Consider the following 16,795-nt stretch of genomic DNA (forward strand, 5'->3'; position numbering starts at 1 on the left):
TTCACTTGTTCCATTAAACAGTTTATTACATCATATCAAATTGAGAGCGTCTCCCACAGGCAGTGATGACCACATCGTTCAGTCAGCTGGGAATAAACAGGCACACTCATAATGACTGGTTCCTTTGACTCATAGCACCAGTCTGAACTGGAGTCCTGAGGTCTGAGATGACCGAACACAGAAGAACTTTAACCAAAATCTCTGTAGATAAGTCATAAAGTACTTTTTTCTACCCTGTAGACTACATGTTCTGCATCTGCTGGTGCTAACATTTCAGAGAAGTATCACTCATACAGTAACAAATGTTCAAACCCAGAAGATTCTAGATGTCTTATGCATCAGTTTATACATATTCATCCTGGCATACTGAGTAGCCCATCTTTGTAAATTTGGCATTTTCAGATTTTAATAAAAGAAAATAAAGTGTTGAGAGTCTGAACAAAGTTCAGCTGTGTTGACTGTAATGACAGACCCTCGAGTGGGCCCAGCATAGGAAAAGAGCTGCATAACATATACGATTTTAAGCAAGCAGGAGGTAAACAGCCTTGCGCAGTTAACTGAAACCAGCACAGTGTGTGAAGGCAGAGGCCTCTCTCCATCTGCAGAATCTGGCCAGTAGGAGCAAGAGAGCATTTGGCCTCTGGGGGCCGATTGCCAACAGCTCCACTCCTCTCGGCAGTGTGCTATCCATGTCCACTGCAGAAGTGTCCGCTGTATGCTCCAGGCTCCCTGGGGCCTGGAGCTCCAATCACAGATGCAGGCTGCCCCTTCGTGGCTCTCACCCTCCCTGCCTGTGTGTTCACTTTTTGGCTGCCTCCTTCTCTTCGCCTTTAAGTGTGCCTCTCAATTGTAGAGGCTGGCTCTTGTACTCAAAGGGGCCCAGCTAATGCTCCACCCCTCTCACTCTTCAGGATTCAGGCTGCAGCGATGTTGGAACTCTTGGCCATACTCATGGATCCATTTGTTTGCCACTGGAACATACAGACAGATTTACAGACAGATTTACCAAAGGTCTGAATACTTCTTCTACCACTGGCAAAGTATAGCCTTAACATTAATTTCTGATAATATATATATATATATATGATTGCTAAAAACAACACAGCCACCAAATGCTTCTGCAGCTGCTTTGTGATGATTAATGTCTGTCTGATAGTTTAACTGGGTCCCTAGCACATGTTTCAGCATTGGGAGTTTGCTGGCCTAAGCCAACTGGCAGCAGATGTTTAGCTTCCAAGATGAGCCCTCAATGTCTGAACTGCACTCTGTAACATCTCTAAATGCATAACGCAGCACAGATGTGGCTTCGCTATTGAACAGTTGCTCCTGTGTAACAGCAACACTGGAAAACAACTCGATATTAATGCAATGTTTAAAATAAAACTAAAGTCTAAAGTCATGTGACTTGCTTTTTTTTTTCCATATTTACATCACTTCTTGGCTCCTGTTGACAGCATCATCACATCATACCCTGAATCCACTGAGTCTTACCCCATTTGTCCCCAATAAGCACAGGGCAGCCAGCATGCAGGGTGTCTACGTCTCCTTGACCATTTCTGTGGAGATTCCACCAGAAGATGGCGGCTTTCTGTGATATGAAAAAGAAAAAAACAGGGTTTTGGTCTAAAGTAAAGTTGCAACCAACAACCATTTTCATTATCAACTGATCTCACAATTATTTTCCTGGTTAATCAATGAATCTTTTGGTCTATGCAAGATCAGAAAGCAGTGAAAATGCCCATCGCAGTTTCCTAAAGCCCAAGGTGATTTCATCAAATCTCTTGTTTTGTTTCAGTCAAAAATCCAAAGATATTCAGATTAATATAAAAAACAGAAAAGTAGAATATCCTCACTAATCTGTTATCAAATGATTATTTACTTTACCTTTGTTTATACAGGGTAAGTTGGCTGAGCTTGAATGCTCTTTTACAGCAATGCCCTGTTAATAGTTAAATAGATTACAAAAACAGAGTAACAAAGATGGACAGGCACATATGTACATGCTGTCACAAGTGGGTAGAGAACAGTTAATGAGAGTGTTCTTGCAGTTACAGAGAGGTGTCAAGGTTATTTTTCTGTGTATTACTAATTTATCTTTAATCTTATAATAACAGACACACCTGAATTTCAAGCATAATTAAATATTTAATTAGTCATTTGATCAGTTTATCAGCTTCGGTTATTTTCTGTATAAACAGCCAGGAAGTGAGATGTCAGAAAGGTGAAAGGTTAAACCCCAGGGATGGCCTGTTAAACCTTCCACGGCAGCTCATTTATCAGCCCAAAAACAGCTCCGACCTCCACTGACGCTCAACTATACAACAGCAGTATTGTGGTTAAAAAAATCTCATGGCTGATGTTGCTATGATCTGACCTTTTGGCATTTTGACAGCTGCACCAGAGAATGTGAGAGAGGTGAAAATAATCTAGCTCCAGGCAAAAATGACATGAAGACAAAAGAGGCTACTTTTAGCTTATCTCAGACACCCGCACAGTGTGTTTACCTCCACGACAGGAGCGCTGAAGTTGGCGTAGATGAAGGCTGTGGACCCACCTGCCTCGACAGAGCTGAGCTGTGGAAAAGGACATTCCTTCAGAGTTGTGTCTTGTGTTTATGTGCCCGTGTTATGAAAAACCAATCAGTCTGCTGCGCTGTTTTCAAAGTCTCACAAAAAGAGATTCCTTTTGTTATCACTATCCAATTTTACTCAGATTTTCACATTGGTTTCTTAATGATAATCATACGAAAAAGAACAAATAAGAAATTCAAAGGCAAAATTATAGAAGCAGACTGTATGATGAAGGTCAGAGACAGTCAGAAAATAGAGTTTGGTTTATGTTTGCCGCATGACAGAACATCTATAAAAGTGTAATTTAGGCACCGAGGTCAGATCTAGGCAGGTTGTTCCAAAGTCTTGCAGCTTTTGTGGCAAGAGCCTGACATCTTTGTTTTTAATTTAGGCTTTGGATCAGCCAACAGGAACCAAGAACCTGCCCAAGAACCTCTGGCTGCGCTCTGGGTCATACAGGGTCAGAAGATGGTCAGAGTAAGAGTTTACTCACGTATATCATAAAGGTTGCCACTCGATTCCCAGTTTTCAGTTTGAACACGGGACTTGAAGGTGACTGGTTACATGCAAATGCAAACAGACAATAGAAAGCAGCAGTAAATCATTATAAATATAACAACAGTCAACATGCAAAGTCTACAGAAATATAAAAAGTGTTGCAATTTGTTAAACAGGTCTAATAATCAACTTACTGTAGCATGGTCAAAGTGAGGCTCATAATGGCCACCAATCCCATAATTCACCACTTGGAGGTACTCGCCATATGGATGCTTCACGTTCAGACCTGTGAGCATAGAGATCCTCTGGTCCAGCTTCCCAACAATGGAGTGTGCTGAGTCCTTCAGCCATGCACTAGAAATAAGACATATTTATAAAAGTATCTATCATTTACATACGTAAGTAATTTTTGCTGCAAATGTGTGGAATTCAATTTGCACTAGGACTAACCCTCTAAACTTGCTAATACGAATTAAATAACTGATAATAAACAACATACCATAAACAAACTGTTAGAAGTTACAAAGTATTGTAGGTTATTTGTACCTCTTGCTGATGCGATAGTCTGCTGTCGCTTGTTTCTCTCCGGCTGCCACCACAGACCTTGTCAGCTTGTTAGCAAAGACAGAAAACAGCATCTTACGTTTGTGATTGTTACAGGAACCAAGCTTTGATGTCCAGCTGCAAGCACTGACAAAGTCTGAGTAATAGCACGAAAATATGCTCCAATGATGTATCCAAAATGAAAACAGAGCAGATCAGACAAAATAATCCAAAAACGCCACGCTTTAGATAACAAATCATCATTCTCGACTTGCAAACCATCAAAAAGGATGCCGAGATGAACAGATTTCACCAATGTGCAGATACACTACTTTCTCACGGATAATAGTTTCAAGTCTCCTTTTGCCTCAAAGTAGACCTCAAATTCTGAGTCTAGACGGGGGTCTGGGGGATCCAGATGTTTTGGACCAAGTATTCCCTACTTAAAATTGAGCCTCTGTGATTTATTTGGACAGCAGAATCGTCACACTGCACTCTGCTCATGTTATACAGTTTGAAGTTGGTACATAAGCTACTACAGTGTTATATTCAGAGAAAAGGTAATACAATATTCCTGGTTAATTTTGCAGCTCAAACTTCTGATAACATCCAGGTACCTTATGACCACCAGAGACATTACTTCATTCAACTCTAAAGGACTGACAAAAACCATTTCAAAAGAGGTTAAATACAAATAAAAAAAGAGTAAGTCAACTAATTATTTCACACATCAGTTAATCACAAAACAGACTTGTGTTCTTGTTGGTTCTCCGGCACGAGCAAAGTGTAAACCATGCTCATGGTTAACCAATGCTGCTCACTGCTCCAAACTAATACTGTACCCTGGGCCTGTTTTCAATCAACCCACAAGCTGACACGATGATGAAATAAGTACGTGGGTTTCCATTTGAGCAAAGGATGGAAAAGTCATTGAACAATGCCAAAACCTCACAGAAACTATAAGGCAGCAGTTGAGTTAGCCCACCAAATATTCCCTAAAGTTATTTAGTCAGCATACTGTGAGCCGCTTTCATTAAAGTTTCATTTTAGATACATGTGTTAGATAAATGCTGAAGCTCAGTGATAGAGGACTGAATATTTACCAGAGGAGCCCTGCAGGGTCATTTGGACAGTTTGAGACACCCTGCCAAGTTTTCATAGTATTGTATCCCTCATTCCTTTACGCTGCGCTAAATGTTTGGAAGCAGACCAACTCTTCCTCCATAGGGTCTTTCCAGGATCTTTCCATCAGGAAAAGGTTCACGGTTGGCTTAGACCCCAGCAGCCAGAGAACCACACAGCAGAGCACATTACCAGGAAATATATGCAAAAGTAATATTTACAAAAATAATCCCTTTTGACAGACACCATTCCTCTGGATAGGAATTCATATTAGCACGGAAAAGTTTAATGAGCAAAATGTGCTGTACTACTGTTGGTCGCGGTGGAGCTAAGTGTTGAACTACTTTATATACTGGCAGTCTTCCCTGTAGTGGAGTGACACTAAAAGTTGCATAAAACGAAAATACTTAATTACAATACTTGAGTAAATGTCCAAAGACCACAAACTCTCAGTTGCAGGTAAATAAATACACAGCTATGTTATTAGATCCTTCAAGTCAGAGGGCAAGAAAACATTAGACACAGTGCCGGTGATGAAGATGTGGTGGATGACCAGTGATGTCTTGTGAGTATTGTTCTTATTTCAGTCAGCAGAAATAAAGTGCTGAGTCCATGCTAACCCACAGCTCATGTCATGGAACAACAGTAGTTGCCCTTTTATATACTTCCTGTGGGTTGGTCTATAAAAGGCGGACTTAAGAAAGTTTGAGGACAGGAGCTATAGAAGATATCTCAATTTGAGATTGCACTTTAAGTGAAATGACAACTTCTTAGCCCTGCTCAAAGGCTGACAATTTGATTACACTTTTAATTCCAGGAAAGCAAACATCTGGGATAGAGGAAAATAAAAATGTGTTAGGAAACATCCTAAAATAACCAGTAATACCAACAAAGCCAATCCTAACAAATTCACAATATATTCTAAACAGACTGAACATGGACAAATAAAAAACCCTGATCCTGGTCCTGTTCAAAAAGACCTGATTCTTCAATGTGGAACTAAGACACAGGGTGTTTACATGGCAATAGCCAAATGTTAACTCGATTCTCTACGATGATTCATCTGTTTATTGATTTCAACAAACTGAACAGACTCTTTTGAACTTTTGCTGTTGCCAAGAAAAAAACTTGATGACCGAATTGGAATAACTGACATATTGGAAACGCACCATATCTTTTTTTTCACCCATAAATTATGATAAAAATGCACAGCGCCGGCACTTACTCCTTGCTGGGCGATCCTCTTGACATCTTCAGTTTCTGTGTCAGTGATGAAGTTGTGGTAGAGGACCACATACGGCTGCAGGCTCAGCACTTCACGTCTTACTGGCAGCAGTAGCAGCCCAGGATTGTCGTTGGTGAAGTAGTCACAGAATAGTCTGGGGTTTTCAAAATGCATTGGCTGTGAGGAGAAACAGGCATCTGAAGTCCATTAACAAGATCAAAACAGGAACCTTTTCTTTTTCAACCACAAATTACTCCTAGCATTGTTCTGTCCCCACATACGCCTTTTTATGGCCAAGGAAACTCCCATCACAAACTTGGATCTTGATGAGCTCTTTAATATGGATGAAACTGCGTTTTTATCAAATACTTGACGAATTACTTGGAGATGTTTAAATGACAATGAAAACATCTTAGTTTTGTGGGGATAAAAAAAATGCCCATTTTGAGCATTATACAGTTATATGTTTTGCAGTATTAGATTATTACAACAGAAACACAAACCATTTTACAGTTTTCAGTCTTGGTCCAGACTGAAATATCTCAACAACTAATGGATGTATGGACTGCTAAAGACATTTCATAGTAACTACAGGATGAATCCTACAGACTTTGCTGATCCTCTGACTTCTGCTTGTGATTAAGAATACTCTGGTTGTTGTATTAAGGTCTCCCTGATCCCTTCCAATATTTGTCTAACTCATGGCATGCGTATAGAATGATTAATTGTGATGAATACCTGAGAGCCTTGGGTCTGGCAGAGTCTCTCATAAGTGTCCCTGGTCCTTACATGTTTGGTTGTGGGTCTCCTCAACCCACTGACCCTGGGTGGACTAGCAGCGACCAGCAGCTTCTCATATTTCTCAACATTCTGCAAAACTCTTCCATTCATTGGATCTGAGAAGAAACAAATGAAGTGCAGTCAGGGAGAGAAGGCACACTGTTCACTGAAGCAAAGATACAACCTGTGAAGAAGGTTTTTCAGGGACTGTTTATGCAGCACAGGAAGAATTAACAGTAAAAAACAATTTGACTTAAAAGATGTACCGTAATGCAGTAACTCCTGAGATAGACTCAGAGCGTAGGAGACGTTTCCTGTCTGAAACAGAGAAACGAGAAATTCAGAGCAGTCCAAACCATCAATCATCTTACATTCTTCGTTTTTTTCTAAATGTCCTTCTCCCTACTTTAAAGTGAGAGAAGGCCAGGTGATCCAGGGCGTCCTCTAAAGTCCCTTCATTCTCAGGGCTCCACTCGCCTCCGGTTCCCCTGAAGAGACGCACCGACTCCTCCAACCACTGCACTGAGTGGTAGTAGTCTTCCTGCTCGTAGGCCACCTGTGTAAAATAACACCATGGTTACTTTTAATTATTACTATATAGCAATTTTAAGAGAATTTGTCTCTGCAATGTAGGCCCAAATGCCAGCATAATGTTGCATGAATGGCTGCCAGAGGTTTTGAGATCTGAGATGATTTTTAGTAAGAATTGCATCCATTTAACAACAGTAATTCAAGTTTTGAGCTGGCATCAGCAGCCAGAATCAGACCAGTTTCTTCTGCCAGTTCTATCACGTCATGCAGCTGGGGTAATTTTGTCACCCTGGCATGCTGGACATAGGCTGCCTGTGGGCCAAGCCATTTTGGCTACTTCAACTTCAATGGAACAGAATTACAAAAATGGCATTTTTGAGTTGGTGGCAAGTAGCAGGAAAGCAGAAATGTGATGTCCAATACATTGATTAACCAGCACAGACAATGTGAGACTTTAAAATGTGAAAGTATCCTATTGGATGAATTTAACCTTTTAATTTTGGACCTTTTTTCGAGATACATGTGATAGTTTCTGATGCTTCTTGAACGCGCTTCTGTGTCGTTAGCTTGTCTTATCACTGATCTTAATTCTTCTGCTGTACCCAAGTCTCTCTTGCAAAAAGATCTTGATCTTAATGAGAATAGCTGATTAAATACAATCTTTAACAAGAGCAGCTTTATTTAACCTAAGCACTATTTACAAGATGTGGTGTAACAATGACTTGTATTATTTTTGAGAGTGCTGTAACAGTGAAATCTTGATTTTCGACACATTTGACGTCTTGATCTTACAGTATGTAGTGTATGGCTGTAACTAACAATTATTGTCATTATCATTCTCATCATATCATTCTCTGTTATTTGTTGAATCATTTAGTTTATAAAATGTCCAAAACCCCAAAATATTGATTGTATTGACAGATTACACATTTTTGGGCGTATTACTTCATATTTATACAGAAAAACTTCTTCAAAGCCTTTTCCAGAGCCTTTTCCAGAGGGAGCGGCATAAAATGTGATTAATTGCCTGAAGTGACATTATTTCAGTCAGAGTCAGTTTGCTCTGAAGACTGCAAGTTTGAAAATGAAAAAAATCTGGGGGTGTGGAGTTAGAAAGAAGTGAACTCACGATACAACTGTCGCCTGAGGCTACATTAGCTGCTTTTTACATAGCACACCCAAATCTGTGACCTAATTGTTGGCGGTCAAGTTGCATTGTAGGTGCCCGGTTTTGACCAGAAAGAAGAATGCGTGGAATAAAAAAGTCGACGTCTGTGGTTCTGCTGTATCAACTTTGACCTTTTTAATCACCCTGGGCTCCTCAGTCAAATACCCTGCGGATGAAGATACATGTCTGTTGATCAAGGGACGCCTTGAGCAGTAATTTTACATGTATGTCATGAACACTGGCTACAGTCTCCTTTGCTCTTCACCTGGTTTCAAACCCCTTTTGGAGCTGACTTGACTTGATTAAGTGGGTGCTGACTAAAAGCCTGACAGCACCCACATGGGAACTGGGTGGCGTGTGGCTCCTCCCATCACAGATTATATCCACAACCCCTGCAGACAGCACACAGACAAAAATACCAGTGTAGCATTTAACCCCCCAAATACACACACACACACAAACTCACCACTCAGCTAATCAAACACACGGACTCGTCTAAACTCCCACTTCACAGAATCACACCCCTTAATTTGGGAGCTGTTAGCCTCTAAAGCAATGGGCTAAAGAACCAGTGAATTCTTTAAAAATAGTTCATATTCAGCAGATTGTCTCATTGCCTGAGGGAAGCTTCAGACAGCTTTAAAATTTCTGCTTTAGCTTTAATCAAGTTTCTGTTAACACAGCCTGTTGGTTTTCAAGAGAGGTTTAACAGCCATATAAAAGTATTTGCAGGCAGCTCTTTTACTGACAACACCCCAAAAGCTAAGCATCTCCGTTTACAGATTGTCTCATATTTAATCCCAGCCGCAGTGCAAGTGAAGGCAATCTCTGCTCCTCACTCCAAACACTCCTTAAGGTTTGCTGTGTGAGATAATGTCTTTTCCATACAAGAGGATGTCTCTCCCCCACATTGCCCTGCCCTCACACATCACCGCTGTACATAAACAGTGGAATCTACTGTGGGGAAACCTTTTTTTCTTTTTTTCATACTTGTAGAATAGCATATTCATTTTCACATGAAATGGATTCCCAGGCACGCAATGGGAAGAATTCCACTTTTTCCAGGCTGACGGTCTGTACACAATGACTGACAGAGCTTTGGGTTGGGATGTTAATCAGGGAGGGAAATTTTTCACAGCAGCATCTTCAAACATCTCTCAATTTCATTCGTTGACATGGGCAGTTGTAGCTTATTATTAGTCCAAAAAGTGACCCACAAGGATGACAGACGTCCCAGCACTCTTACATCACATGTCCTTTGCTATATTTTAGGGAATGGAGAGGTGACAAATAAGCAGTGATGGGAATTAAGAAAGTACATTTACTAAAGTTCTATACTCAAGTACAATTTTGAAGTACGTGTACTATACTATATTGTACTTTTTACTCCACTGCATTTATTTAAGAGCCATAGGTACTAGTTACTTTGCAGATTAAAAACCAACACATGTTGAAGATTAAGCCCTGTGGTCCCTAACCTTTTTTGGCATGTGACCCTTTCCAAAAAAAGCTGTCTGTTGAGGGCTCCTTATCACATTTCAGATGTCTACGAGTTGTTTTGAGTTCCACAAATGAGTGATTTCACCTCTAAACTTCCCAAATCTTTCTCATTAATCATCCCACAACCCCACAGATTTGTCTTGTGACTTGATGGAGGGCCCCAAGCCCTAGGTTGGAGCCACTGTACTCACCTAGCTAACTGTATATAAAATAGTAAAACCTACCTCCAAAAAATTATTCTGAAGAAAGCGTACTTTTGATACTATAAGTACATTAAGCTGATAATACTGTAGTGTAGTGAAATGTGGTATATTTAGATTGTTGTATTGGTACTTTTGCTTAAATAAAGGTTCTGAGTGCTTCCATTACCATTAGAAATAGGTTTAAAACTATGTTATGAAGCAACAAAGGAAAATAATGGATTGTGTACCTTTCCAACCAGAAAGCAGTCATCACCAGACAGTGGGACAGAGACTGTGGGCATGTAGATATCAATAGGCTTTCCATTAGAGACTCTCTGGAAACGACCCCTTACGAGGCTCGTAACTTGGAGAGCATACACATCCTGCAGCCTCATCAGCCCCTTGGCGGCCCCCTGGAGGTCTTCCAGTTTGGGCAGATCGGCCTCTTTGTCCTCGTAACCGGACCTGAGGGCTGGACAGCAGAAAGCCAAAAGGTGAACTGGGTGGGGGGTGGGGGTTGGTGACAGCAGAGAAGAGTGGGGGGTGTTTAGTTATCACCACCAGATGTGTCTGTGAAGCAGGCAGTGAGCCAACCTTGTGCGTTCTCCAAGGCTTCGTTGCTGTAGACGACATTCAGCCACTCTGAATGCAGCCGCTTGATCAGGGTGAATGCCACCAGAGGGTTTGCCATCGCAGTCCCCGGGCCTTTGTAAAGTTCAGTGTGAAGGTCAGACACTTTGACATAAAATCTGCGTGAAAGAACATAAACTGAGGTTACAAAAGGAAAGAAGAGACCAAGCGCTCAGTCAGTTTCACATGTAGTCCTGGGAACCTTAAGGTGCTCCTGAAGGTCTAAACACTGGTCATAGAAAAGAAAACGACCTTCGGGCAGAACAAGAGGAAAAGTTGTATTAAAACCCTGTATTCAGGCAGGTGTACTGGTTTAAAAATGTACCAGTTTTGACCTCACTGGGTCTTCATCAGTGTGGAAATAGTCAAAATACATTGATTACTCAATACAGACAATACACTGGAAATAAACTGATTGCATGAAATGAAATAACCCACAAATATAGAGAAAATAACTAGTGTAGTGATATCAAAATATTATAAGAAAAATAAAGAAATAACCATTAAATCTCATCACGTAGTATGATGCAGTCCCACAAATTCTAATAAAACTTAGAATCTAGAATCTAGATTTTCAGAAAAGAAAGATGGAAACCTGCATCTTATCACATGAACTCATAACTTCTGAAATAGCTGCCATTTTTTTCAAATTTGCAACTCAGCACACTTTACAGAAGCTCAGTGTGTTCCTAGACTTACTTTATCTATTCATCTATGATTGCCTTATCTGCTTTTATTTCTTTATTTGTTTTCATCTGCTTTATTTGGTGGAACAGCATTTCATTTAGAAGAATGACTGAACCTTGAATCTTGGTAATATTTCCATTCTCACCATGTCACAACAGATCAATAAAGCTGATGTCTGAAATGACTCTTTTTCCAACTCCACACCACAAAAAAAGCCACCACAACTGAGCTCCTGTCTTAAGTGTCATGGCTCCTCCATAAAACTCGTGGCAGTGACTTCCACACAGAAACTGTTGAATCATGAGCATAAATTTGGTGGGAAGTCACTTGATAAGTCCTGTTCCTCATCAGTCATCTCTTTCTCCAACATAATGAAAGTTTCTGGGCAAGAGAGAGAAGATCCTAAAAGCCGTTCTCCCTTCACAATTTATTGTCTCAGGTCATTGGTATAATTGCTAATTTCTTGGGATGGAAATCAGGCCTCCAAGATATGAGGTTTAAATGCAGGATTCCCAGCTGTGTCTCTGACGTGACCATATCCAAATAAAACCTCCACATATGCTCTCATCATCATGTGCAAAAACTTTGTTCCATTATTATTCACTGTGTAGAGCAGCTCCAAGATCGGCCACTGGATGATATCATCACCACAGAGCAATTAGAGCGGATCTTTCCTTTAATTGTCCACAAATATATTACAGCTGCAGCGCTGTCTCTGACGCTTGGGCAGCCACAAATCTATGGGGATATCAATGAAAAACTGTCACTTCACGCATGGAAATGGAAAAAAGCGCTCATCCCTCTGAAGTGTGATCATCATGCATCATCCTGCATGTCACTCACCGTTTGATGTCCTCCAGCCTCTCCAGCTCCTGGTCAATATAAGTTCTCAAGTAATCGATCAGCTTCCGTTCAACGCTGATCGCCTGCTTTACGTTCAGCAGCGATGTATACATTTCTCCTGAAGACGCGGGGATCACAGCTACAGTCAGGAGAGCCCAGCTGAAGTAAACACGTGGAAGACAATTCATCTCCAGTACAGGAAATAAACTTTGAGCTGTTCCCGTTCTTCGACAGCAGCTGCGGTGTCTGAGGCCCTCTCACTTTTACTGAACTGCAGCACTGAGGATCTTCAGGATTTGCTCCTGGCGCCCCCCCCCCTCCTTCTCTCTGTGAGAATTTAACGTGTCTCTACAGTCCACATGAGGATCTCCCTCAGATCTGGGGATCAACTTTCACTGACCAGCCTGACTTAAACCAAATCAATTAGTTTCTCATCTGTGTATTCACCCAACAGGTTTATATTTCCTCTATGATAACATCATAGAAAGCTTTATGGAGTCTGGGTCCAGCGCCAGTTTGTGGTGCTTGTTTCTGATTGAAATGAACCTGGCTAAATACAAATAAATATATGCCACCTTTATATATATATAGATGTTTTTTTCAGTTTAAGTTTAATGCTTTGAAGTGGGTGGCTAAAGTAAAACATTTGCTTTCTTAAAAAAGAAGTTATGGCTGTATATAAGTATTAAGCGACACCTGCAGGCTGCAGCTCTGTACAACAACCAGACTGTAGTGAGCTCTACAGTATAGACTTTTAAGAAAACAAATCTGTAAATCATTAAGGAGATTATTATTGGGTGTAAGATGAAACCACTACTGGCATCAGGATTTGATTGGCTGCACAGTAACAAAAACAACCAGTTAACAAGGGATTTACAGGTGACCACTTTAATATTTTTACCCAAAACAAACTTTTAATATTGAATTCACAAGAATGTGCAAAGAAAGAAAAAAGAGGGAAAATTAAAGAATAGATATCTCTAGACCTCATTAATTATACTTATCAACAATATAAATATAAAATCAGTACAAAAATGTTTTTTACACATATTTAAATTATGATATAAAAATTAAATAAAATAAAATTAATTTAGTTAAAAGATTAAAAATAAAGGAGATATTGGCTTGAAGTTAAATTCTGTATTACTGTTTATTTTGATATTTATATTGTTGCAACCACACAATAAGTATCCTTACAAAAAAACCCCACCACTCTTGTAACACAGTTTTGGCAAACTTTGATCAAACAGGATAATTTGTATGTATTTGCCTATGCTTTCAGGTGGCAGTTTTGGGAACACACTGGTTTGTGCATGCAAATATTAGTGTGTTAAGTAATCCATAAATCCTGCATGATCAGCACTGCATGCTCAATGAGAGAATGAGATACTGCATCCCAGAGCAGCTGCAGGTATGATAGATTAAATTCATTCACACGACTGAGTAACCTTTATTGATGCTGCTGGCACGGATTTACCAGCACTGCCTGCATGGTTTATATTTAACAGCAGTGGATCTATAAAGGTGTTGATCTTGTCCCAAAAAGTGGTGCTGTAATTGATTTCACAGGGCAGCAGAGGGCACAAGAGACTTAATCAATTCCTGGTTAATTCTTGTTCAGTGCTGAAAATTTGTTTTCTCAAAGTATCACAAATGCTTTAATAGTCTGTAAATCTATAGATCAGAACAATATGATGTCCTGATGTCCTCACTGACACTCCACAAGAAACGATTCAGCAGGTGAAACAATTCCCATTTTAGTTTGGCCTGCAATCAGAAAAACATGTTATAACTGACATCACTGCTTAAGCCTTTACATACCTTCCAAGGCCTTTTATGGAAGAAATTTGACTCAGTGCTTTTTAAAGGATGAGTTCACAATTTGTCAAATCTGTCTTAATTCAGTAGTCAGGGCCCATATTTCTTTAGAGAGAACTTTATAATAAAAAGACTAACTTTGACAGATACCACATTGATCTGTCTAACTCAGGTTGCTGAAGCTTCATACTCTATTACAGATGCTTCAGATGAACTTTGAAAGAACAAAAGGTTTCTGACCTCGAAAAGGAGAAATAATCACAACACACACACACACACACACACACACACACACACGCACACACACACTGCTCCTAATGTTCATATGAGCACCTGAGTTTTGTTTAAAGGCAGTCTTGAAAAATTGTTAAGCTATCCTTTAAGACTTGTTTAGACCTGCACCAGAGATCCTGTTAAAACATCACAAAATACATCCTATGATATTTGTGCATTATGTTTGAGAGATCAATCAAAACTAAATCAGTGTGTGGCTTTGACTTTTTTTGAGCAGCAGAGGAATGTTTTCCCAATGTAGCCCCTGAGGTTCTGATCTCTAAAGCCGTAGATGAGCGGGCTGAGAAAGCGTGGGATTAGCATGAAGCAGAAGTAATTAAAAAAGGCGACGTCTTCTGGTAGCCAGTTGGCGTTCAGCACTATGAGACTTTCAGTGATCGGGTGAGTGAAGGCCAGCATACACAGCAACAACTGAAAGCCATGGAACAGCACAGTGTGCATGGCTTTGCTCACAGATTCTTTGTCCTGTCTCAGCTTCCTGGTTTCTAGCAGGATTCTCACATATGTAAAGAGGATGATGACAGCCACTACTGCAAAGAAGAGCACATTTAAAGCAGCTTTGAACAATTTCTGGATTGGAGATGAGTTGACGACAACAGTTTTGCAAAGCACAGGGGTAGAGAGGACATCCACAGCAAGATCAAGTTCCCCAATGGAGTATTCAATGATAGGGAAGATACAACTGATGAACCAAACAGACAGAATAATGATCCAGATACGGTCTGAGCGCCAGGTGGCCGGCTGTTGAAGCGGATAGAAGATGGCGACATAACGCTCCAGTGACATGGTGGCCAGGATTAAGGGTGTGTTCTGGAAAGTGGCAGTGGATATGAACAGAAGAGGAACACAGTACACAATAGCAAATTTCACCTGACCCATGACACAGAGGAAGAGCACCACAGAGGACAAGAGCTGGAGGGTGTCATTGATCAGCATGTAGGCAAACAGGATGTAACGGGACGTCTCCAGGAACTGCCTGTGAGTCACAAAGATGTGCAGCATAACAGCAATGCAGCACAGGAAGATAATGAAGAAGGGTATTGTCACACACACCTTGATGATGACAGACAGGCTTCTCTGGGATGTTGCATTGGCTGGAAGTTCAGTCAGGTTCTGCATTTTGCAGCTGTGCACTGGAGCACACCTGTTAAAGAAGAATCATAATTAAAAATCCATATACAAATGAGAAATACAATACATACATAAAACTTGCATATAACACAACTCTAGTTGAATGTCAACCCCCTTAGATAAAAGAACATGATAATGAACTGTTTGTATTACACATCCAACATTCAGAATAAAAGATCACTTCACTCACCTAAGAATATCCTCATCAGTCAGAAGAGTTCAGATATCTGTTCTTCTTATCACATATTGTGTGTTTGACGTACAACATCTCTGGGAGGCTCTTCCTCCAGAGATACATTGGTTTCAGGCTGACGTCACAAAGCATCATGTTTCTCATTATCAACAGATTTCAGTGTGGAGATGGACTAATGAGGTGGTATTCCTGTTCATCAGGATTTATGGTAGGAAGCTCTAAACCTAATTTTTTTGATACATGACGGTTTAAGCAGACACGCAAGAAGTAAAAACAAAGTGATGAACCCATGTGAAACATAAAAAAATAAATAAAATAAAAAATCAATAATCCCATTTTATTCCAAATTAATAATTGCAATTGCTGCAGATGAAAGATATTAAATGCATCACTTACATCTCCAATCTATAAAGAGTGATACAATATCTATGATTATAGTATGCCAATTTACTACTATATTTACTACTATATTTATCTAATGTCTGTTTAATTTTGCAGATTCAGATTTTATACAAAACATCTGATGAGGTTATGTTTTTTTTGTAATTGATTTAATATGAATAACGTGTATGAAGTAACTAGTTCCGCTTTTCTGGCTACAACATTAAAATACTACTTTCATAGTAACACATCAGTAATATTAAGCAAATTGTCACGGGTTAGTGGTCAGTAGGACCAAAATGCAGCCAACACAGGGGGATGGGGTGCAGAATGTTTAATTAACAAAAAGAACTTCAAAAAACAGGCACAGGGAACCACAGGGGATGACAATAGGCAACCAGAACAAAACAAGGACAAACCCAGACATGAACAGGAGACGTGAACCGATGAAGACAAACCCAGAAATCAACAGACAAACCAACACAGACAAAGGGAAGCACAAGGACTATATAGACAAGGGAGGCAAGGGTGATTGAACGCAGGTGAAACACATTAGGGCGGGGCAGACAATCACCACAGACACAGGACCAAGACAGGAAGCAAAAACACTGACACACATGGAAACCAATTACAAAATAAAACAGGAAGTGCAAAAAGTCCAAACAAAACAAACAAAAAGTGTCTGCCATAGCAAACCAT

The 16,795-nt window shown here is 40.1% G+C and overlaps 2 protein-coding genes across 2 annotated transcripts; both read right to left on the minus strand.

Annotated features, from left to right (window-relative positions):
* Nucleotides 1-12,571, minus strand: p4ha3 (prolyl 4-hydroxylase, alpha polypeptide III). Its single transcript, XM_023400583.2, has 13 exons — nt 12,280-12,571; nt 10,714-10,868; nt 10,368-10,591; nt 7,145-7,294; nt 7,005-7,056; nt 6,697-6,854; nt 5,959-6,135; nt 3,615-3,679; nt 3,263-3,422; nt 3,064-3,126; nt 2,505-2,573; nt 1,492-1,588; nt 1-971 (listed from the first exon to the last, which is right to left on the minus strand). Exons 1-13 carry the CDS (start codon nt 12,465-12,467, stop codon nt 901-903), a joined length of 1,629 nt encoding a protein of 542 aa, XP_023256351.1. The 5' UTR covers nt 12,468-12,571; the 3' UTR covers nt 1-900.
* A 638-nt stretch (nt 12,572-13,209) lies between these two features.
* On the minus strand, nt 13,210-15,510 carry or95a1 (odorant receptor, family 95, subfamily A, member 1). Its single transcript, XM_023400593.2, has one exon. The coding sequence runs from the start codon at nt 15,508-15,510 to the stop codon at nt 14,578-14,580; it is 933 nt and encodes a 310-aa protein (XP_023256361.1). The 3' UTR covers nt 13,210-14,577.
* Nucleotides 15,511-16,795: the final 1,285 nt, after the last annotated feature.

Source organism: Seriola lalandi, unplaced genomic scaffold (assembly GCF_002814215.2).
Source record: "Seriola lalandi dorsalis isolate HSWRI2012SDOR001 ecotype SW California unplaced genomic scaffold, Sedor1 jcf7180002052685, whole genome shotgun sequence".
In the NCBI taxonomy this organism is placed as follows: domain Eukaryota; kingdom Metazoa; phylum Chordata; class Actinopteri; order Carangiformes; family Carangidae; genus Seriola; species Seriola lalandi.

What these genes read in the sequence shown, in the direction of transcription:
- p4ha3 (XM_023400583.2), bottom strand. Translation starts at nt 12,467, where the DNA reads ATGAATTGTCTTCCACGTGTTTACTTCAGCTGGGCTCTCCTGACTGTA. An exon ending in ACTGCTTTCTGGTTGGAAAG is followed by an intron (nt 7,295 to 10,367) that starts GTACACAATCCA and finishes TATTTTACACAG; the next exon opens with GTGGCCTACGAGCAGGAAGA. An exon ending in GACTATCGCATCAGCAAGAG is followed by an intron (nt 3,423 to 3,614) that starts GTACAAATAACC and finishes TCTTATTTCTAG; the next exon opens with TGCATGGCTGAAGGACTCAG.
- or95a1 (XM_023400593.2), bottom strand. Translation starts at nt 15,510, where the DNA reads ATGCAGAACCTGACTGAACTTCCAGCCAATGCAACATCCCAGAGAAGC.